Consider the following 24682-nt stretch of genomic DNA (forward strand, 5'->3'; position numbering starts at 1 on the left):
ATTACAGTAGAGTATTTACTATATTACAGTAGAGTATTTACTATATTACAGTACAGTATTTACTATATTACAGTAGAGTATTTACTATATTACAGTAGAGTATTTACTATATTACAGTAGAGTATTTACTATATTACAGTACAGTATTTACTATATTACAGTAGAGTATTTACTATATTACAGTACAGTATTTACTATATTACAGTAGAGTATTTACTATATTACAGTACAGTATTTACTATATTACAGTACAGAATTAGTGGTTATAATGTTTTCCTTCGCTTTCCAATCACTTTTCTCCTCCGAGAACCTGTGGTTGTTTTGGAGTCCCTGATGCGCTCCTGCTACTTATGTTTCATGGTGGAACTTCCTCTTGAAGATGTCCAGGGTGTGTGTGTGTGTGTGTGTGTGTGTGTGTGTGTGTGTGTGTGTGAGTGTGAGTGTTTGTGTGAGTGTGTTGTACTCACTAGCAATGGTGTCAAAGAAGTAGTGGAACTTCCTCTTGAAGATGTCCAGGGTGTGTTGCAGAACCTGTTGGTAGTTCACCTTGCCCTGGGCAATCAGGTTCAGCTGTTTCTCTACAGCGCCACGGATGGTAGGCAGCACCAGCTCAGCATCTACACAAACATCGCGGGGGGTTTGAATACAAACACACACACACACACACACACACACACACACACACACACACACACACACACACACACATTGTAAACACACACACATTAATGCATGCAAGTACATATGGATACATATGAAAACATGTCAATTCTAACTTGTGCTAATGGAAAATGTAGGGTCCATCTGCAAGTGTGTTGAGTGTTAAAGTTACTGACCTGTCTTGTAGAATCCGTGCACCAGAATGATGCTCACACACACACACACACACACACACACACACACACCTGTCTTGTAATATCCGTGCACCAGGACGATGCCCAGGTTGGTGGGTTTGAGCTTGCGTCCGTTCTCCACCGTCACATAATTCCTCTGAGAGATGTTGTTGATATGGACCGGGATGCTGGCGTCAGTACCTGCAAGGACGGTTACACACAGTATTCCACCATTAACGTATCCCTAGACAGACACCCGCGGTGGCATAACATGAATCAACAACTTTCATACGCACACACACACACACACACTGCACACACACTGCACACACACACACACTCTGCACACACACACACACTCTGCACACACACACACACACACACTCTGCACACACACACACTCTGCACACACACCCTGCACACACACACACTCCACCCCTGCACACACACTCTGCACACACACACACACACACCCTGCACACACACAGCCTCCACCCCTGCACACACACACACCCTGCACACACACACACACACACCCTGCACACACACAGCCTCCACCCCTGCACACACACACACCCTGCACACACACACACACCCTGCACACACACAGCCTCCACCCCTGCACACACACACACCCTGCACACACACACACACCCTGCACACACACAGCCTCCACCCCTGCACACACACACACACACACACACACACACACCCTGCACACACACACACACACACACCCTGCACACACACACACACACACACAGCCTCCACCCCTGCACACACAGCCTCCACCCCTGCACACACAGCCTCCACCCCTGCACACACACACACACACACACCCTGCACACACACACACACACACACACACCCTGCACACACACCCTGCACACACAGCCTCCACCCCTGCACACACACCCTGCACACACACAGCCTCCACCCCTGCACACACACACACACACACACACCCTGCACACACACACACACACACACACACAGCCTCCACCCCTGCACACACAGCCTCCACCCCTGCACACACAGCCTCCACCCCTGCACACACAGCCTCCACCCCTGCACACACAGCCTCCACCCCTGCACACACAGCCTCCACCCCTGCACACACACACACAGCCTCCACCCCTGCACACACAGCCTCCACCCCTGCACACACAGCCTCCACCCCTGCACACACACCTATGCCGTGTTTCTCCATCAGTGTGATGAGGTCGGCCTCAGTGAGGTAGTCTGGAGGGCTGGTCTGTCTCTCCACTAGTTTAACCTCCTCTACTGTGAAGACGTCTCCCCTCTCACACACTGGCATAGCCTCCTCTAGAGGGATACCCAGCCACGGCATCACCTCCGTGAAGCCTGAGTACCAGTTACAACAAACATTTAGAAGCATCTATTAGCATTAGAAATCTTACAATTCATTAGCATTTAGGCTATAGCTTAACATTTAGCACCATTTATAAAGCATTTAGAAGGATTTATAATGGCTTATTCATGAAAACAGCAACACTAATTGGTTGGTTGATTGATCTTTATTAGTCATGTGTATCACAAAATATTTCTCAGCATAACAATATTAGGAAACAAGACCAGATGGCAAGAGGACAACAACAACAACAGTAAACAACAACAACAACAGGACCTTACCAGGTGATATGAGTGTCTTTCCGCTGCAGGAGAAACCCTCTGAGGCGATGATGAAGGAGATGGTTGTCTGCAGGTACTTACAGTCCTGACTCACCGTGGCGATGAAGTGACGCACGATGTACTCGTACAAACGCCACCCGTCACTTCCTGTTGGGGAGACGGGCAGGGGGTGTGTTCATTAGGTACCAAACAGAAGAAAACAGACTGAAACAGGAAGGCTCTACCTGAAACACTCATTTTCCAATATGAAACACTCATTTTCCAACATGAAACACTCATTTTCATTTTACGTTACAGTTAGAGGAAAACCCACCTCAATCTTGTGAAAACCATTGGGATAGTTTTATTTTTAAGCGGAACACCATTTGTTTATGCTACAGAAACACCAGAATGGCTTTCCAATAGGTTTTGAGTGTTCCTGAATTGTCCAGTATCAGTCCCGACTTAAATTTGCTTGAAATCAGAGACAAGGTTTGAATATTTCTGTCCATTAATAATCCCCAACCATATTTACTGAGTTTGACCAATTTTGACAAAAAATGATGGAAACATGTTGCCCTAAAAGTTGTGCAAAGTTTGTAGAATCTTATTTTTTTATTTTTTTTATCACAGCTGTAATGGCCGCAAAAGGTGTTTCCACCAAGTATTAACTCTGGGGTGTTTCCACCAAGTATTAACTCTGGGGTGTTTCCACCAAGTATTAACTCTGGGGTGTTTCCACCAAGTATTAACTCTGGGGTGTTTCCAACAAGTATTAACTCTGGGGTGTTTCCAACAAGTATTAACTCTGGGGTGATTCCACCAAGTATTAACTCTGGGGTGATTCCACCAAGTATTAACTCTGGGGTGATTCCACCAAGTATTAACTCTGGGGTGTTTCCACCAAGTATTAACTCTGGGGTGTTTCCACCAAGTATTAACTCTGGGGTGTTTCCACCAAGTATTAACTCTGGGGTGATTCCACCAAGTATTAACTCTGGGGTGTTTCCAACAAGTATTAACTCTGGGGTGTTTCCACCAAGTATTAACTCTGGGGTGTTTCCAACAAGTATTAGTCTGGGGTGTTTCCAACAAGTATTAGTCTGGGGTGTTTCCAACAAGTATTAACTCTGGAGGGGAAGACATACACAATTAAAACATCTTCATTTTTCTTTAATTTTTGGAGGGGATAAAAAAAAAAAAAACGCTAACTTTGGAAATGTGCGGTAGGTTGTGTACATTGATTGGTAAGGGAAAAAATCTAATCATTTTTTATTTTTTTTACATTTAATTTTAAGGCAGCAAAGTAGCACAATGAGATGCCTGGGTCGTGTTCATTAGGCTCCAAATGGAAAGAAACCGACTGAAACAGGGAGGGACTACCTGAACCAATTGTCCAATAAGAAACGCTCATTTAGGTTTTTGCTAGGACGTGCCCTAATGAACATGGAGACTGGAAAGTGATGGGGGAAGCTAACATAAGGACTGGAAGGACAGGAGGAGGAGAAGTCAACAGGAAGACATGTAGATATAGCAGGTGAAACATGACACGTTACAAGGTAGCCTGGTCCCCTGATCTGTTTGTGCTGGAGTCGGCAATAGTGAGGAAACACACGCGGATGTTACCAGGCTAGTTTCAAGGTGCCACTACCCACCTAGCTCTCCTTCGGAGGCAGCCCTCATGGGGGTGATGGGAGGGTGGTCTCCAGCATCAGCTCCTTTCCTGGGACGGTTCAGTCCCTCTGACAGCAGAGCCTTCACCTAGAGGGGGACAAACCACATCAAGGCTGGTTTTCATACAGTCTCAACGTAGGGGTGCTGATCTGGGATCAGTTTCACTGTATTTTTGTTTTTCCACAATTTTTGTTTTGTGTTTCATTTCGAGGTAACTCCAAACGATGTCACCCAGGAGGATGTATCCAATTCGCACATGATCAGAATTAATCACGTGTTGGAGCAAGTGTGTGTGTGTATGTACTAATAAAATGTACTAATAACGTTAAAATGGCGTCATCAGGGAGAGTCCGCATGAATAATCTGCATGTATCACATTCTGGACAATCAATCAGTCCACGTGTGCCCGTTTTGTTAGACGCTTTCGTTACATTTTGCATTCATTACGAGGTAACTTCCAAATTACGTAATTCAGGACAGTATGCATACATAACCTGAATTCATCACACGTTGATCATTAAATCAGTGTGCGTCCTTGTCTATTTGATCATGTGACTTTTTGATAGAGTGTGCATGTTTCATCGGTGTGTTTGGTGCATGTCGATGAGTGCACGTCTTTGTATCGGTGCGAGTCCTCCTCAGGCTGCTTCCTGATTCTCCGCTCTTCTCCCAAAGTTAACATTTACACACTTTCTCCAGCCAATGCTTACATCAATCTTATGCTTTTGAATCTATGACGTTGAGTTTGCAAGTGCACACTTCTGGAAAAGGGTGGAGAATGGAGCCTCAGTCTCTCTCTCTCTGCTCTCACCTCCTGAGCCCAGAAGGGGTTGTTAGCCTGCTGTCTGAGTGTCCCCTTCAGGTCAAAGTTCTCGTGGTAGTGGTTGGTCTCAGTACGGGGGTAGCTGATATAGCCCTGGGTGTACAGACGCTCTGCTATCTGCATGGTGTGCTGCGGACCCATACCTAAAATGGAAGAGAACACAGCGCCTTCGGTTCAGACACTCTTCAGAGGAACACAACGCAAATAAGTTGTAATACTTTTGTGCCCTCCTTGATGATTGTGAATGCAGTGTATCCACTTCTTTGTGTTTTGAAATGGTCAAATAAATAAAATACAGTACTGACCATAGACCCAGTACTGACCATAGACCCAGTACTGACCATAGACCCAGTACTGACCACAGACCCAGTACTGACCATAGACCCAGTACTGACCACAGACCCAGTACTGACCATAGACCCAGTACTGACCACAGACCCAGTACTGACCACAGACCCAGTACTGACCATAGACCCAGTACTGACCATAGACCCAGTACTGACCATAGACCCAGTACTGACCATAGACCCAGTACTGACCATAGACCCAGTACTGACCACAGACCCAGTACTGACCACAGACCCAGTACTGACCATAGACCCAGTACTGACCATAGACCCAGTACTGACCATAGACCCAGTACTGACCATAGACCCAGTACTGACCACAGACCCAGTACTGACCACAGACCCAGTACTGACCACAGACCCAGTACTGACCATAGACCCAGTACTGACCATAGACCCAGTACTGACCATAGACCCAGTACTGACCACAGACCCAGTACTGAGCATACAGCTATATATACACATACAGTGAGCACCATAATTCATTGGACAGTGACCATTTTTTTGTTATTTTGATTTTGTACTCTAGCACTTTGAGTTTGAAAGGATACAATGACAGTGAGGGTGAAGTGCAGACTGTCAGCTTTAATATGAGCGTATTTTCATACATATCGGATGAACCGTTTAGAAATTATAGAAGCTTTTGTACATGGTCCCCCCATTTTAAGGTACTACAAGTATTTGTTAAATTGGCTTCACAGATGTGTGTCGTTAGGCAGGTGTATTCATTTGTGTCGTTGGTGAATGCAGGAGAGCTGTTGATGAATAGTATTGATTCTAGACTTTGCTATTGCCTTTGGAGGTTGTTGTTGGGGTGTGACAACATGAGGAAGACAGCAGTGTCGATGCAAATGAAGCTGGCCGTCATAAGGCTCAGAAATGAAAATCAATCAATCAGGAACATTGCCAAAACCCTGGCCATGCCCACGTCAACAGTTTGGTTCATCATTAACAAGAAAAAAACTACAGGTGAACTCAATTATGTCCAAAAGACCCGGTAGACCGAGGAAGACCACTGTAGTGGGGACCGGAGAATACTCTCTATGGTGAAGAAACCCCCCCTGACAACAGCCCAACAGATCAAAAACACTCTCCTGGATGCAGGTGTAGATGTGTCAAAGTCTACCATACGTAGAAGACTACACCAGCAGGACTACAGAGGGTAACACTACAAGATGCAAACCACTGATAAGCCTGAAGAACAGAAAGGCCAGATTACAGTTTGCTAAAAAGCCCCTAAAAGAGCCCCAAGAGTTCTGGAAAAAAGTATTGTGGACAGATGAGACAAAGATGAACATGTACCAGAGTGATGGAAAGAGGAAATTGTGGAGAAAAAACAGAAATGCCCATGATACAAAGCATACCACCTCATCCCTGAAACATGGTGGAGGGGGTGTTATGGCTTGGGCCTGTATGGCTGCCAGTGGAACAGGCTCACTTGTCTTCATCGATGATGTGACTGCAGACAGAAGTAGAACAAAGAATTCTGAAGTCTACAGAAATATTTTATCCGCTCAGATAAAACCAAATGCCTCCAAACTCATCGGACGGCACTTCATCATGCAACAAGACAATGACCCTAAACATACTGCTAGAGCAAAGAAGGGGTTTTTGATGGCCAAAAAGTGGAAAATCCTTGACTGGCCGAGTCAATCACCGGATCTGAATCCAATTGAACATACATTCTACATGCTGAAGAGGAGACTGAAGGCAATAAGTCCCCGAAACAAGCAGGAACTGAAGATGGCTGCAGTACAGGCCTGGCAGAGCATCACCAGGGAAGATACCCAGCGTCTGGTGATGTTGATGCATCGCAGACTTCAAGCAGTCATTGCATGCAAAGGATATGCGACCAAATATTAACAATGATAACTTTATTCTACATTATGTTAAACTGTCCAACGTTTTTTTATGCCTGAAAATAGGGGGGACCATGTACAAAAGCTTCTATAATTTCTAAACGGTTCATCCGATATGTATGAAAATACCCTCAAATTAAAGCTGACAGTCTGCACTTCACCCTCACTTCCATTGTATCCTTTCAAACTCAAAGTGCTAGAGTACAGAATCAAAATAACAAAACAATGGTCACTGTCCAATGAATTATGGTGCTCACTGTATGTACTGTATACATGAATGGCTGAATGGCTTGACTACTGGTTGAATGGCTGAATGGCTTGACTACTGGCTGAATGGCTTGACTTCTGGCTAAATAGCTTGACTACTGGTTGAATGGCTAAATGGCTTGACAACTGGCTGAATGGCTTGACTACTGGCTGAATGGCTTGACTACTGGCTGAATGGCTTGACTACTGGCCGAATGGCTTGACTACAGGCTGAATGGCTGAATGGCTTGACAACTGGTTGAATGGCTTGACTACTGGCTGAATGGCTTGACTACTGGTTGAATGGCTGAATGGCTTGACTACTGGTTGAATGGCTAAATGGCTTGACTACTGATTGAATGGCTAAATGGCTTGACTACTGATTGAATGGCTAAATGGCTTGACTACTGATTGAATGGCTAAATGGCTTGACTACTGGTTGAATGGCTTGACTACTGGTTGAATGGCTTGACTACTGGTTGAATGGCTTGACTACTGGCTAAATGGCTGAATGGCTTGACTACTGGCTGAATGGCTTGACTACTGGCTAAATAGCTTTACTACTGGTTGAATTGCTGAATGGCTTGACTACTGGCTGAATGGCTTGACTACTGGCTGAATGGCTTGACTACTGGCTGAATGGCTTGACTACTGGCTGAATGGCTTGACTACTGGCTGAATGGCTTGACTACTGGCTGAATGGCTTGACTACTGGCTGAATGGCTTGACAACTGGTTGAATGGCTTGACAACTGGTTGAATGGCTTGACTACTGGCTGAATGTCTTGACTACTGGTTGCATGGCTGAATGGCTTGACTACTGGCTGAATGGCTTGACTACTGGCTGAATGGCTTGACTTCTGGCTAAATAGCTTGACTACTGGTTGAATGGCTGAACGGCTTGACTACTGGCTGAACGGCTTGACTACTGGCTGAACGGCTTGACTACTGGTTGAACGGCTTGACTACTGGCTGAACGGCTTGACTACTGGCTAAATGGCTGAATGGCTTGACTACTGGTTGAATGGCTGAATGGCTTGACTAATGGTTGAATGGCTAAATGGCTTGACTACTGGTTGAATGGCTAAATGGCTTGACTACTGGCTGAATGGCTTGACCACTTGCTAAATGGCTGAATGGCTGACTACTGGTTGAATGGCTGAATGGCTTGACTACTGGTTGAATGGCTAAATGGCTTGACTACTGGTTGAATGGCTTGACTACTGGCTGAATGGCTTGACTACTGGCTAAATAGCTTTACTACTGGTTGAATGGCTGACTGGCTTGACTACTGGCTGAATGGCTTGACTATTGGCTGAATGGCTTGACTACTGGTTGAATGGCTAAATGGCTTGACTACTGGTTGAATGGCTTGACTACTGGCTGAATGGCTTGACTACTGGTTGAATGGCTGAATGGCTTGACTACTGGTTGAATGGCTAAATGGCTTGACTACTGGTTGAATGGCTTGACTACTGGTTGAATGGCTTGACTACTGGTTGAATGGCTTGACTACTGGTTGAATGGCTTGACTACTGGCTAAATGGCTGAATGGTTGAATGGCTTGAGTACTGGCTGAATTGCTTGACTACTGGCTGACTGGCTGAATGGCTTGACTACTGGCTGACTGGCTGAATGGTTGAATGGCTTGACTACTGGCTGAATGGCTTGACTACTGGCTGACTGGCTGAATGGTTGACTAATGGCTGTATAGTTTGACTACTGGTTGACATTTTTTACATTTTAGTCATTTAGCAGACTCTCTTATCCAGAGCGACTTACAGTTAGTGAGTGCATACATTTTTTTCATACTGGCCCCTCGTGGGAATCGAACCCACAACCCTGCCGTTGCAAGCGCCATGCTCTACCAACTTAGCTACACGGGACCTGAATGACTGAATAGTTTGACTACTGGTTGAATGGCTGAATGGATGCTAATGACTGTGCTGTGATTGGTGGTCTCACCTAGAGAGGAGCTGGCCACTCGGAGCATCTCCACGGTGTTCAAGGCCAGAGGTCTCTGCTTGGCCTTCTCCTTCTTACTCACCGACTCCACCTTAAGGACGGGAAGAGAACTACACTTTTCATAAAGGCACTATTTTGGCTGTGTTTAGACAGGCAGCCCAATTCTAATCTTTTGACCAATTATTGGTATTTTGACCAATCAGATCAGATATTTTGCCCAAAATTGGACCAAATATCAGAAATGGGCTGCCTGTGTAAACACATCCATTGCATGTGGTTGAAGTGGTTTCTTAAGTTGGTCAACCTTTCAAAAAAGGAGTTTAACCTCAAGGTCTTTCCTCAGTATCTGTGTTACATCAGAGAGACGTAAGGAGGAGGGAGAGAGTAGGGATGTGACGGTCATTACATTTTGTCAGCCGGTGATTGTCAAGAAAATAACTGCCGGTCTCACGGTAATGCACGCATAGCCTACAAGCCACTGATACAGACCTTTAGAACATCTACATTTAAAAAAGTCTAGCCTACACCATCACAATAAATCCATTATTTATTTTAGACAGGTCTAAAGAAACATGATATGAAGAAAATGTAGTCTATTTCAGAATAACAGAATAGCATATTCTGAGTTGTCCTTATGTTAGGTCCTGATCTGGCTATGCCATATGGCTGTGGGCTACACTAGTTCATTTAGCAGACAATTATTATTATATTATTATTATTATATTTATTATTTAGCAGACAAGATTTGCTTAGAATTCCCTGGCATTATTCTTTATTATTTTATAGTATGAAGAATACAATTGAACATACAGTTGAAGTCGGAAGTTTACATACACCTTAGCCAAATACATTTAAACTCAGTTTTTCACAATTCCTGACATTTAATCCTAGTAAAGATTCCCTGTCTTAGGTAAATTCGGATCACCACTTTATTTTAAGAATGTGAAATGTCAGAATAATAGTAGAGAGAATGATTTATTTAAGCTTTTATTTCTTTCATCACATTCCCAGTGGGTCTCAAGTTTACATACACTCAATTAGTATTTGGTAGCCTTGCCTTTAAATTGTTTAACTTGGGTCAAACGTCTCAGGTAACCTTCCACAAGCTTCCCACAATAAGTTGGGTGAATTCTGGCCCATTCCTCCTGACAGCGCTGGTGTAACTGAGTCAGGTTTGTAGGCCTCCTTGCTCGCACACGCTTTTTCAGTTCTGCCCACAAATGTTCTATAGGATTGAGGTCAGGGCTTTGTGATGGCCACTCCAATACCTTGACTTTGTTGTCCTTAAGCCATTTTGCCACAACTTTGGAAGAATGCTTGGGGTCATTGTCCATTTGGAAGACCCATTTGCGACCAAGCTTTAACTTCCTGACTGATGTCTTGAGATGTTGCTTCAATATATCCACATAATTTTCCTTCCTCATGACACCATCTATTTTGTGAAGTGCACCAGTCCCTCCTGCAGCAAATCACCCCCACAGCATGATGCTGCCACCCCCGTGCTTCACGGTTGGGATAATGTTCTTGGGCTTGCAAGCCTTCCCCTTTTCCCTCCAAACATAACGTTGGTCATTATGGCCAAACAGTTATATTTTTGTTTCATCAGACCAGAGGACATTTCTCCAAAAAGTACGATCTTTGTCCCCATGTGCAGTTGCAAACCGTAGTCTGGCTTTTTTATGGCGGTTTTGGAGCAGTGGCTTCTTCCTTGCTGAGCGGCCTTTCAGGTTATGTTGATATAGGACTCGTTTTACTGTGGATATAGATACTTTTGTACCTGTTTCCTCCAGCATCTTCACAAGGTCCTTTGCTGATGTTCTGGGATTGATTTGCACTTCTCACACCAAAGTACGTTCATCTCTAGGAGACAGAACGCGTCTCCTTCCTGAGCGGTATGACGGCTGCGTGGTCCCATGGTGTTTATACTTGCATACTATTGTTTGTACAGATGAACGTGGTACCTTCAGGCATTTGGAATTTGCTTCCAAGGATGAACCAGACTTGTGATTTATTTAGATTTTCCCATGATGTCAAGCAAATAGGCACTGAGTTTGAAGGTAGGCCTTGAAATACATCCACAGGTACACCTCCAATTGACTCAAATGATGTCAATTAGCCTATCAGAAGCTTCTAAAGCCATGACATTTTCTGGAATTTTCCAAGCTTTTTAAAAGGCACAGTCAACTTAGTGTATGTAAACTTCAGACCCACTGGAATTGTGATACAGTGAATTATAAGTGAAATAATCTGTCTGTAAACAATTGATGGAAAAATTACTTGTGTCATACACAAAGTAGATGTCCTAACATACTTGCCAAAACTATAGTTTGTTAACAAGAAATTTGTGGAGTGGTTGAAAAATGAGTTTTAATTACTCCAACCTAAGTGTATGTAAACTTCCGACTTCAACTGTAGCTTAATAAAACAGAAAGGATATTTTCTCCAAACTATTTCAAAAGGAAGTGCGCACATGCGGCTATTCTGTGTTGAGCGGTTAACAAAGAAACTGGTCCTCCTATATGCTTAATTTAGTGTTATTTACGCAACTTTAGTTGTGAAACAAACATTGGGCTATATATTAGATTTTTGATAAATTCTAAGGCTGAATGACGGGACTCTAATGACGATTTGAAAAAAGTTGCAAGCTGCACACACTTCATCAGTCTCTCATTCACAATTTGACAAGCACGTGATGATATTCTCACCAGGCCTCGAATTTCCCGGCGGCATTCCCCTTGTGTGGCCGTAATGCCCCCTAAAAACGTTAATGCCTTTTGCGGCCGAAGTGGCCGTTGTGCCCTTGGGCAGAATATATATATATTTTTTTATTTCTAATTTATTTTAGTCATTTAGCAGACGCTCTTATTCAGAGCGACTTACATGAGCAATTAGGGTTAAGTGCCTTGTTCAAGGGCCCATCGACAGATTTTTCACCTAGTCGGCTCGGGGATTAGAACCAGCGACCTTTCGGTTACTGGCACAACGCTCTTAACCACTAAGCTACCTGCCGCCCAATATAATAATGATAATTCCCTTCTCCCGGCTGCAGTGCTCCGAAGCACCTCTCACTTACATGACTCGCTCAGATGTAGCCAATGCCTGTCACGTGATCGGGTCCATCTCACAGGCATTTCAGCTAAGAAGTAGGCTACAAGTGAATGAAGACAGACGCATCTGGACGCAACTGCGCGCGTCTCTCTTATCGAATTCCGAGGCGCATATTGAAGACGTTAGAACTGTCCAGGTTTTACCCTACTTTTCATCAGCCAACAAGCTGAGTCGGCCTAATGAACAGCAAAAGCACTAGCCTATATCAATCCACTATCCTCCATAGTACAAAAGGTGACCTATGCTATTGGTCAACTTCTCCTTCTGTGCAATAAATAAATATTCCAAACATAGTCTGGGACGGTTGTGGGATGCGACAGATCCCAAATTAATACAACCACTCGAATCAAAAAACCTTTAAAAAGCAATGAGGCTGATGCAACAGCTCAGAACATTTAGCGTAATATGTTGATAAACTAATAGCCTATTTATAAGTGCAGCGGCAGTAAGCTACAATTAGCTTGAAAACACTGTTCTCGAAAAGTATGACTGCAAATGCGATTATGCATGTAAAGCTTTATTAAAAAGGTGCATTTTTTATGGTGAAAATTATCTTCCCCAAACTTGAAACTCATGTGCAGCCTATGTATGCCAGTTAGGCTCTACACCTGTTGTAAAGCGGATTAATGTGCTTCATTTTAAAGGAGTTATTTGGCCACTTTAGTTGTGATTCAAACCTTATCAAAACATATAGGCCTATGGGCAAGGCTACATGAGGTGTGCGACTATGATTTGAAAAAGTCGCAAGAAAAGGCATGTGCTGTTCCTTGCCTTAATGCACAAACTGGGCATCATTCACAAGTGATAATACATAATTACCGTCAGAAGTCAAATAATTAGTTAAATAAAGTTCACCTGTGTACAATCGAAGTGTCACATGATCTCAGTATATATACACCTGTTCTGAAAGGCCCTAGAGTCTGCAACACCACTAAGCAAGGGGAACCACCAAGCAAGCGGCACCATGAAGACCAAGGAGCTCTCCAAACAGGTCAGGGACAAAGTTGTGGAGAAGTACAGATCAGGGTTGGGTTATAAAGAAATATCAGAAACGTTGAACATCCCACGGAGCACCATTAAATCCATTATTAAAAAATGGAAAGAATATGGCACCACAACAAACCTGCCAAGAGAGGGCCGCCCACCAAAACTCACAGACCAGGCAAGGAGGGAATTAATCAGAGAGGCAACAAAGAGACCAAAGATAACCCTGAAGGAGCTGCAAAGCTCCACTGCGGAGATTGGAGTATCTGTCCATAGGACCACTTTAAGCCGTACACTCCACAGAGTTGTTGAGAGAGCTGGGCTTTACTGAAGAGTGGCCAGAAAAAGCCATTGCTTAAAGAAAAAAATAAGCAAACACGTTTGGTGTTCGCCAAAAGGCATGTGGGAGACTCCCCAAACATATGGAAGAAGGTACTCTGGTCAGATGAGACTAAAAGTGAGCTTTTTGGCCATCAAGGAAAACGCTATGTCTGGCGCAAATCCATCACCTCTCATCACCCCGAGAACACCATCCCCACAGTGAAGCATGGTGGTGGCAGCATCATGCTGTGGGGATGTTTTTCCATCGGCATGGACTGGGAAACTGGTCAGAATTGAAGGAATGATGGATGGCGTTAAATACAGGGAAATTCTTGAGGGAAACCTGTTTCAGTCTTCCAGAGATTTGAGACTGGGACGGAGGTTCACCTTCCAGCATGACAATGACCCTAAGCATACTGCTAAAGCAACACTCTAGTGGTTTAAGGGGAAACATTTAAATGTCTTGGAATGGCCTAGTCAAAGCCCAGACCTCAATCCAATTGAGAATCTGTGGTATGACTTAAAGATTGCTGAACACCAGCAGAACCCATCCAACTTGAAGAATCTGGAGCAGTTTTGCCTTGAAGAATGGGCAAAAATCCCAGTGGCTAGATGCGCCAAGCTTATAGAGACATACCTCAAGCGACTTGCAGCTGTAATTGCTGCAAAAGGTGGCTCTACAAAGTATTGACTTTGGGGGGGTGAATAGTTATGCACGCTAAAGTTCTGTTTTTTTGTCTTATTTCTTATTTGTTTCACCCAAAATATATTTTGCATCTTCAAAGTGGTAGGCATGTTGTGTAAATCAAATGATACAAACCCCCTGAAAATACATTTTCATTCCAGGTTGTAAGGCAACAAAATAGGAAAAATGCCAAGGGGGGTGAATACTTTCGCAAGCCACTGTATGTGTGAAATTAGTTTTGATTTAGAATGGACCATTATCATGCTCCTGTCTCAGGCGTGGGGAAAGAAATGTGTAAACTAAATAGCGAATGGAAGACGCGTCATTTTCATGCCAGACAGGTAGACTCCTGTTGTAAAGCGAAGAAAGTTGATAAATAGTAGGCCTAGCCTATAAAAATGTTGCGCAACATGAGCTCATGGGCTCTCATGAAGTGTTTGATTAGATTTTTGATTACATTTGCATTGATGTCAGAGTGATTAGAGGGACAATAGAGTGCTTAGTACCAGGCAAGTTAGCAAGGTTGGTAGGCTACTAATGACCATCAGCAGCATCAGAGCTTGGAGAAGCCTAGTTACCGTGACTAAACGGTCACGTGGAATTTGACTGGCATAATGAGGTTATTATTACCGGTGTGGCGGTAATACGGTCACCGTAACAGCCCTAGGAGAGAGAGGGGGGGGGGAGAGAGACAGAGAAACAGGCTGGCAGGCAGACAGACAGACAGGTCTTACCTTGGCCTCCCTGGAGGTTTTAGTCATGTTGACAAACATCTGTCCCACCTCTCTGTCGAAGACCCTCACCCTGTCCCAGTCCAGAGTCAGAGGAGACTCTTTCCCTTTGAAAACCTACAGAACAACATTCAGTTTATTACATTAGATTAATGGCTCTTTGAGCACCTGTTTGGTTCTGTGAGTATCCGAGGTCATCTTTGGGTGTTGTTGTCATTTTTTAGTTGAAGGCTCAGGATATAAAATGTTTTTGTTATATATATATATAGATATATATATCTTTTTTTTTACCCCTTTTTCTCTCAGTGGTAGTTACAGTCTTGTCCCATCGCTGCAATGCCCGAACAGACTCGGGAGAGGTGAAGGTCGGGAGCCGTGCGTCCTCCGAAACACAACCCAGCCGAGCTGCCCGCTTAACCCGGACGCCGCACCAATGTGTCGGAGGAAACACCTGGCAACCGTGTCAGCGTGCACTGCGCCCGGCCCGCCACAGGAGTCACTAGTGCACGATGGGACAAGAACATCCCTGCCGGCCAAACCCTCCCCTACCCTGGACGACGCTGGGCCAATTGTGCGCCGCCCCATGGGTCTCCCAGTCACGGCAGGCTGTGACAGAGCCTGGACTCTAACCAGGATCTCTAGTGGCACAGCGCCACTCGGGAGGCCCAGGATATAAAATGTTTACCCAAAGAAGCACCCCATTCCCACATCAAACCTCTGACAGGCTTTTTAGGGGGAGCTCACCTTAGCCTGTATGACAATGGAGGCTGGTGGGAGAAGCTAAAGGAGGACAGGCTCATTGTAATGGCTGAAATGGAATAAATGGAACGGAGTCAAACATGTGGTTTCAATTTATTCCATTCCAGCCATTACAATGGGCACATCCTCCTATAGCTCCACCCACCAGCCTCCACTGCTGTAACACCCAGTAGGTCTCTGGTTTGAATGACTGGATCTAGGGTCGAGGTTCGGGTCAGGGTGAGCCTTAAAGGGATACTTCTGGATTTTTATTTTTATTTTACATACAAATGGTATCCACAAGTAGATAAAGGGCCTCATTGCCAAAATCCCGACGTATCCCTTTAAGGCTAGGTTTAGGGTTTGGGGCTCACCTTAGCCTGTATGACCCAGTAGGTCTCTGGTTTGAAGGACTGGATCTTGTCGTGGCGCTCCACACAGAAGCCCAGTGTGGGGGTCTGACATGGCCCAAAGGAGATCAGGGACGAGTCCAGGTTCCCATATTTACCCTGGAAGTACTTGGTCTGGAACCTGAACACATTCCAACCAGAGGACAGCACTACTGGCATCAGCACAGGTGACACAATAATAACCTCAACATTGGCTGAAATTTTAAAAATCAGCAAAACTCTGTGGCTCTTTCAAAATAAAAGTTCTCTCTCCTCGCCTTCATTGCACTTATCTAAAATAACTGACCAGGTGAAAGCCAGCCTGATGATGAGAAGTGACCAGATGAAAGCTAGTCTAATGAGCATCTACCATGTTGTAGGGTAGGGTAGTGTAGGTTAGCTTAGTGTAGTGTAGTGTAGAGTAGTGTAGGTTAGCTTAGTGTAGTGTAGGGTAGAGTAGTGTAGGTTAGCTTAGTGTAGTGTAGGGTAGGGTAGGTTAGCTAGGCGTAGTGTAGTGTAGGGTAGTGTAGGTTAGCTTAGTGTAGTGTAGGGTAGGGTAGTGTAGGTTAGGTTAGCTTAGTGTAGTGTAGGGTAGGGTAGGGTAGTGTAGGTTAGCTTAGTGTAGTGTAGGGTAGGGTAGTGTAGGTTAGGTTAGCTTAGTGTAGTGTAGGGTAGGGTAGTGTAGGTTAGGTTAGCTTAGTGTAGTGCAGTGTAGGGTAGTGTAGGTTAGCTTAGTGTAGTGTAGGGTAGGGTAGTGTAGGTTAGGTTAGCTTAGTGTAGTGTAGTGTAGGGTAGTGTAGGTTAGCTTAGTGTAGTGTAGGGTAGTGTAGGTTAGGTTAGCTTAGTGTAGGGTAGGGTAGTGTAGATTAGCTTAGTGTAGTGTAGTGTAGGGTAGGTTAGCTAGGCGTAGTGTAGGGTAGAGTAGGGTAGGGTAGGTTAGCTAGGCGTAGTGTAGTGTAGGGTAGTGTAGGTTAGCTTAGTGTAGTGTAGGGTAGGGTAGTGTAGGTTAGGTTAGCGTAGTGTAGGGTAGTGTAGGTTAGCTTAGTGTAGTGTAGGGTAGGGTAGTGTAGGTTAGGTTAGCTTAGTGTAGTGTAGGGTAGGGTAGTGTAGGTTAGGTTAGCTTAGTGTAGGGTAGGGTAGTGTAGGTTAGGTTAGCTTAGTGTAGTGTAGTGTAGGGTAGTGTAGGTTAGGTTAGCTTAGTGTAGTGTAGTGTAGGGTAGTGTAGGTTAGGTTAGCTTAGTGTAGTGTAGGGTAGGGTAGTGTAGGTTAGGTTAGCTTAGTGTAGTGTAGTGTAGGGTAGTGTAGGTTAGCTTAGTGTAGTGTAGTGTAGGGTAGTGTAGGTTAGCTTAGTGTAGTGTAGTGTAGGGTAGTGTAGGTTAGCTTAGTGTAGTGTAGTGTAGGGTAGTGTAGGTTAGCTTAGTGTAGTGTAGGGTAGTGTAGGTTAGCTTAGTGTAGTGTAGTGTAGGGTAGTGTAGGTTAGCTTAGTGTAGTGTAGTGTAGGTTAGCTTAGTGTAGTGTAGTGTAGGGTAGTGTAGGTTAGGTTAGCTTAGTGTAGTGTAGTGTAGGGTAGTGTAGGTTAGGTTAGCTTAGTGTAGTGTAGTGTAGGGTAGTGTAGGTTAGGTTAGCTTAGTGTAGTGTAGTGTAGGGTAGTGTAGGTTAGCTTAGTGTAGTGTAGTGTAGGGTAGTGTAGGTTAGCTTAGTGTAGTGTAGTGTAGGGTAGTGTAGGTTAGCTTAGTGTAGTGTAGGGTAGAGTAGGGTAGTGCAATGCAATGTTTCCTCTGAAAAAAATTAAGGTCTGCTGAGCGCAAACCTGAACAATGTGAAAATGTTGTGCAACTTCCAGCGCGCGTTTGCTGTGAACACTGAGGCTGTACCCCCTTTAAGTTACAGTTTTAACATTGGCCCAGTAGGCTACTGTGGCTATTTGATCATAATGTAGGCCTACCAGAGTGGACTACCATCAAAAACAATGGAGAAAATGCATCCCATAACATTTTTTAACATGGAAATAGCTGTTCTATCATTCAGCCTACAGTAGCAGCCAATGTGTGGTGTTCAATGTAGACCTACATTCCATGAGACCTTTGAAAAAAACATGCAGGGCTTGACATTAACCTGTTTATCCACTTGTCCTTCAGACAAGGAGGTGACTGAAAATGTTGTTGTGTTGTTTGATGCAAGAAAACACTTTACAAAATAAAATGCATTATTATTCCCATACCATTATTACAGATAATCAGACAAACTATGCTACCCTCTGCCTATTGGCTACTTAGCTTATTCAAGCCTGTCTCAAAATACAACACTGCCCCGTTAAGAAAAAAAAAAAGAACCTCTTTACCTGACTCGCTTTTCAAAGACGTCTAGAAATGTACACGTTTTGTGCTCTTGTAGGAAGTAACCGCTTCCTCATTGCTGACTACAAATGATCTATAACTTGGCTAATAACTCAATAACTAGCAAAGGATATGAACAAATGTTCACACGTGGCGACATGCTGCTCTCACTTTGATCTCAAAACAAGCACATCTACTCACGACCGCTCATGCTGTAAACACAGTCCAGTTCAAAGTAAACGGCACAGATCCATATATGGCAATGGTCTATTTGCATATAGGCCTACTGCAGCTCTGATTGGTTATGCCACACCAGTCTGTGTAGAGTAGGGCTGAGTAGTGCGTGTCAATGCAATAGAATCCTACTCCGATGCGTTCTGCCTACAACAAAATGTCTTGCATAGTTTGTTTTGCATACTAAGTCTTGTATAGTTCGTTTTGTTTCGGTATGTTGTATTGAAAGTGGCTAATACTGCGTTGATTCGATCACAATTCCCACAGTTAAGGGAAATGTTGATAGTGTTAACTAACAGGGAAAACTCTAGAAAGTTGAGTGAAGTTCAATCTCGTGCTTCTCTGCGCCGGCTGGTATTTCTTCATTTCATTTATTTTAATTTAAGTCATTTTAGCAGACGCTCTTATCCAGAGCGACTTACAGTTAGTGAGTGCAGACATGTTTTTTTCATACTGGCCCCCCGTGGGAAACTTCTGCACGGCAGTCCGGGGGGACATTGGTGTAGGGTAGGGTATTATAGTGTAGGGTAGGGTAGTGTAGTCTAGGGTAGTATAGTGTAGTCTAGGGTAGGGTAGTATAGTGTAGTCTAGGGTAGGGAAGTGTAGTCTAGGGTAGGGTAGTATAGGGTAGGGTAGTGTAGTCTAGGGTATTATAGTGTAGGGTAGTGTAGTCTAGGGTAGGGTAGTCTAGGGTAGGGTAGTGTAGTCTACGGTAGGGTAGTCTAGGGTAGGGTAGTGTAGTCTAGGGTAGGAGAGTGTAGTCTAGGGTAGGATAGTGTAGTCTAGGGTAGTATAGTGTAGTCTAGGGTAGGGAAGTGTAGTCTAGGGTAGGGAAGTGTAGTCTAGGGTATTATAGTGTAGTCTAGGGTAGGGTAGTGTAGTCTAGGGTAGGATAGTGTAGTCTAGGGTATTATAGTGTAGTCTAGGGTAGGGTAGTGTAGTCTAGGGTAGTATAGTGTAGTCTAGGGAAGTGTAGTCTAGGGTAGGGAAGTGTAGTCTAGGGTAGGGTAGTCTAGGGTAGGGTAGTATAGTGTAGTCTAGGGTAGGGTAGTATAGGGTAGGAGAGTATAGTGTAGTCTAGGGTAGTATAGTGTAGTCTAAGGTAGGGAAGTGTAGTCTAAGGTAGGGTAGTGTAGGGTAGTGTAGGGTAGTGTAGGGTAGGGTAGGTTAGTGTAGTGTAGGGTTGTGTAGTGTAGGGTTGTGTAGTGTAGGGTTGTGTAGTGTAGGATAGGGTAGTGTAGTCTAGGGTAGTATGTTGTAGTCTAGGGTAGGGTGGTGTAGGGTTGTGTAGGGTAGTGTAGTGTAGGGTAGGAGAGTATAGTGTAGTCTAGGGTAGGGTAGTGTAGTGTAGTGTAGGGGTGGGGTGGGTAGTGTAGTGTAGAGTAGTGTAGTGGTGTGTGTTGTAGTGTAGTGTTGTGTTGTAGTGTAGGGTAGTGTAGTGTAGGGTTGTGTAGGGTTGTGTAGTGTAGGGTTGTGTAGTGTAGGGTTGTGTGTTGTAGTGTAGTGTAGTGGTGTGTAGGGTTGTGTAGTGTAGGGTTGTGTAGTGTAGGGTTGTGTGTTGTAGTGTAGTGTTGTGTTGTGTTGTAGTGTAGTGTAGGGTAGGGTAGTGTAGTGTAGGGTTGTGTGTTGTAGTGTAGTGTAGTGGTGTGTAGGGTTGTGTGTTGTAGTGTAGTGTTGTGTTGTGTTGTAGTGTAGTGTAGGGTAGGGTAGTGTAGTGTAGGGTTGTGTGTTGTAGTGTAGTGTAGTGGTGTGTAGGGTTGTGTAGTGTAGGGTTGTGTGTTGTAGTGTAGTGTAGGGTTGTGTAGTGTACCGGGTGAAGGCACAGCCAATGCGCAGGTCCAGCTCCTGCCGAGCGTCTACGGACAGAGCCTCGTTACGGTTGGGCTCTCCCAGCTTGGTCATGGCGGCCCAGATGTCCGTGTCGGTGATGGAGCTGAACTTGGCTCGGTAGACGGTCTGCTCGCTGCCGTAGGGACGGTTCATCACCGGCTCAATGGCATCCAGGACCTGGGAAAGTAACAACTTTTAAATAACTTTCATGAACAAGCATTAATAAACACTTTCTAACCTAGAGAGAGGGAGGGGCCAGCAGTGGAGAGGGTGTGGCCAGTAGTGGAGAGGGAGGGGCCAGCAGTGGAGAGGGTGTGGCCAGCAGTGGAGAGGGTGTGGCCAGCAGTGGAGAGGGTGGGTTCAGATCAGTAGTGGAGAGGGTGGGTTCAGATCAGTAGTGGAGAGGGTGGGTTCAGATCAGTAGTGGAGAGGGTGGGTTCAGATCAGTAGTGGAGAGGGTGGGTTCAGATCAGTAGTGGAGAGGGTGGGTTCAGATCAGTAGTGGAGAGGGGTGGGTTCAGATCAGTAGTGGAGAGGGGTGGGTTCAGATCAGTAGTGGAGAGGGTGGGTTCAGATCAGTAGTGGAGAGGGTGGGTTCAGATCAGTAGTGGAGAGGGTGGGTTCAGATCAGTAGTGGAGAGGGTGGGTTCATATCAGTAGTGGAGAGGGTGGGTTCAGATCAGTAGTGGAGAGGGTGGGTTCAGATCAGTAGTGGAGACGGGTGGGTTCAGATCAGTAGTGGAGAGGGTGGGTTCAGATCAGTAGTGGAGAGGGTGTGGCCAGTAGTGGAGACGGGTGGGTTCAGATCAGTAGTGGAGACGGGTGGGTTCAGATCAGTAGTGGAGAGGGTGGGTTCAGATCAGTAGTGGAGAGGGTGGGTTCAGATCAGTAGTGGAGAGGGTGTGGCCAGTAGTGGAGACGGGTGGGTTCAGATCAGTAGTGGAGACGGGTGGGTTCAGATCAGTAGTGGAGAGGGTGGGTTCAGATCAGTAGTGGAGAGGGTGGGTTCAGATCAGTAGTGGAGACGGGTGGGTTCAGATCAGTAGTGGAGACGGGTGGGTTCAGATCAGTAGTGGAGAGGGTGGGTTCAGATCAGTAGTGGAGAGGGTGGGTTCAGATCAGTAGTGGAGAGGGTGGGTTCAGATCAGTAGTGGAGACGGGTGGGTTCAGATCAGTAGTGGAGACGGGTGGGTTCAGATCAGTAGTGGAGAGGGTGGGTTCAGATCAGTAGTGGAGAGGGTGGGTTCAGATCAGTAGTGGAGAGGGTGGGTTCAGATCAGTAGTGGAGAGGGTGGGTTCAGATCAGTAGTGGAGAGGGTGTGGCCAGTAGTGGAGACGGGTGGGTTCAGATCAGTAGTGGAGACGGGTGGGTTCAGATTAGTAGTGGAGAGGGTGGGTTCAGATCAGTAGTGGAGAGGGTGGGTTCAGATCAGTAGTGGAGAGGGTGTGGCCAGTAGTGGAGACGGGTGGGTTCAGATCAGTAGTGGAGACGGGTGGGTTCAGATTAGTAGTGGAGAGGGTGGGTTCAGATCAGTAGTGGAGAGGGTGGGTTCAGATCAGTAGTGGAGACGGGTGGGTTCAGATCAGTAGTGGAGATGGGTGGGTTCAGATCAGTAGTGGAGAGGGTGGGTTCAGATCAGTAGTGGAGAGGGTGGGTTCAGATCAGTAGTGGAGAGGGTGGGTTCAGATCAGTAGTGGAGACGGGTGGGTTCAGATCAGTAGTGGAGACGGGTGGGTTCAGATCAGTAGTGGAGAGGGTGGGTTCAGATCAGTAGTGGAGAGGGTGGGTTCAGATCAGTAGTGGAGAGGGTGGGTTCAGATCAGTAGTGGAGAGGGTGGGTTCAGATCAGTAGTGGAGAGGGGTGGGTTCAGATCAGTAGTGGAGAGGGGTGGGTTCAGATCAGTAGTGGAGAGGGTGGGTTCAGATCAGTAGTGGAGAGGGTGGGTTCAGATCAGTAGTGGAGACGGGTGGGTTCAGATCAGTAGTGGAGAGGGGTGGGTTCAGATCAGTAGTGGAGAGGGGTGGGTTCAGATCAGTAGTGGAGAGGGTGGGTTCAGATCAGTAGTGGAGAGGGTGGGTTCAGATCAGTAGTGGAGAGGGTGGGTTCAGATCAGTAGTGGAGAGGGTGGGTTCAGATCAGTAGTGGAGACGGGTGGGTTCAGATCAGTAGTGGAGACGGGTGGGTTCAGATCAGTAGTGGAGAGGGTGGGTTCAGATCAGTAGTGGAGACGGGTGGGTTCAGATCAGTAGTGGAGAGGGGTGGGTTAAGATCAGTAGTGGAGAGGGTGGGTTCAGATCAGTAGTGGAGAGGGTGGGTTCAGATTAGTAGTGGAGAGGGTGGGTTCAGATTAGTAGTGGAGAGGGTGGGTTCAGATTAGTAGTGGAGAGGGTGGGTTCAGATTAGTAGTGGAGAGGGTGGGTTCAGATTAGTAGTGGAGAGGGTGGGTTCAGATCAGTAGTGGAAAGGGTGGGTTCAGATCAGTAGTGGAGACGGGTGGGTTCAGATCAGTAGTGGAAAGGGTGGGTTCAGATCAGTAGTGGAGAGGGTGGGTTCAGATCAGTAGTGGAAAGGGTGGGTTCAGATCAGTAGTGGAGAGGGTGGGTTCAGATCAGTAGTGGAGAGGGTGGGTTCAGATCAGTAGTGGAGAGGGTGGGTTCAGATCAGTAGTGGAGACGGGTGGGTTCAGATCAGTAGTGGAAAGGGTGGGTTCAGATCAGTAGTGGAGAGGGTGGGTTCAGATCAGTAGTGGAAAGGGTGGGTTCAGATCAGTAGTGGAGAGGGTGGGTTCAGATCAGTAGTGGAGAGGGTGGGTTCAGATCAGTAGTGGAGAGGGTGGGTTCAGATTAGTAGTGGAGAGGGTGTGGCCAGTAGTGGAGAGGGTGGGTTCAGATCAGTAGTGGAGAGGGTGGGTTCAGATCAGTAGTGGAGAGGGTGGGTTCAGATCAGTAGTGGAGAGGGTGGGTTCAGATTAGTAGTGGAGAGGGTGGGTTCAGATTAGTAGTGGAGAGGGTGGGTTCAGATTAGTAGTGGAGAGGGTGGGTTCAGATTAGTAGTGGAGAGGGTGGGTTCAGATTAGTAGTGGAGAGGGTGGGTTCAGATCAGTAGTGGAAAGGGTGGGTTCAGATCAGTAGTGGAGACGGGTGGGTTCAGATCAGTAGTGGAAAGGGTGGGTTCAGATCAGTAGTGGAGAGGGTGGGTTCAGATCAGTAGTGGAAAGGGTGGGTTCAGATCAGTAGTGGAGAGGGTGGGTTCAGATCAGTAGTGGAGAGGGTGGGTTCAGATCAGTAGTGGAGAGGGTGGGTTCAGATTAGTAGTGGAGAGGGTGTGGCCAGTAGTGGAGAGGGTGGGTTCAGATCAGTAGTGGAGAGGGTGTGGCCAGTAGTGGAGAGGGTGGGTTCAGATCAGTAGTGGAGAGGGTGGGTTCAGATCAGTAGTGGAGAGGGTGGGTTCAGATCAGTAGTGGAGAGGGTGGGTTCAGATTAGTAGTGGAGAGGGTGGGTTCAGATTAGTAGTGGAGAGGGTGGGTTCAGATTAGTAGTGGAGAGGGTGGGTTCAGATTAGTAGTGGAGAGGGTGGGTTCAGATTAGTAGTGGAGAGGGTGGGTTCAGATCAGTAGTGGAAAGGGTGGGTTCAGATCAGTAGTGGAGACGGGTGGGTTCAGATCAGTAGTGGAAAGGGTGGGTTCAGATCAGTAGTGGAGAGGGTGGGTTCAGATCAGTAGTGGAAAGGGTGGGTTCAGATCAGTAGTGGAGAGGGTGGGTTCAGATCAGTAGTGGAGAGGGTGGGTTCAGATCAGTAGTGGAGAGGGTGGGTTCAGATTAGTAGTGGAGAGGGTGTGGCCAGTAGTGGAGAGGGTGGGTTCAGATCAGTAGTGGAGAGGGTGGGTTCAGATCAGTAGTGGAGACGGGTGGGTTCAGATCAGTAGTGGAAAGGGTGGGTTCAGATC

General features: G+C 45.9%; 1 protein-coding gene across 1 annotated transcript in view; it reads right to left on the minus strand.

The window, feature by feature from the left end:
* The window catches only part of top3b (DNA topoisomerase III beta), a 52485-nt gene that overhangs the window by 21363 nt on the left and 6440 nt on the right, over positions 1–24682 (minus strand). Inside the window, exons 5-14 of the mRNA XM_084193525.1 lie at positions 20715–20911; positions 16320–16476; positions 15211–15324; positions 9379–9469; positions 4951–5105; positions 4121–4226; positions 2487–2633; positions 2025–2198; positions 906–1034; positions 468–617 (exon numbers count right to left, since the gene is read on the minus strand). Coding sequence (XP_084049651.1) covers positions 468–617; positions 906–1034; positions 2025–2198; positions 2487–2633; positions 4121–4226; positions 4951–5105; positions 9379–9469; positions 15211–15324; positions 16320–16476; positions 20715–20911 — 1420 coding nt within the window. The remainder of the gene's footprint in view (positions 1–467; positions 618–905; positions 1035–2024; positions 2199–2486; positions 2634–4120; positions 4227–4950; positions 5106–9378; positions 9470–15210; positions 15325–16319; positions 16477–20714; positions 20912–24682) is intronic.

The sequence above is a fragment of the Coregonus lavaretus genome (genome assembly GCF_964263955.1).
Source record: "Coregonus lavaretus genome assembly, contig: HAP1_SCAFFOLD_3071, whole genome shotgun sequence".
NCBI classification, from domain to species: domain Eukaryota; kingdom Metazoa; phylum Chordata; class Actinopteri; order Salmoniformes; family Salmonidae; genus Coregonus; species Coregonus lavaretus.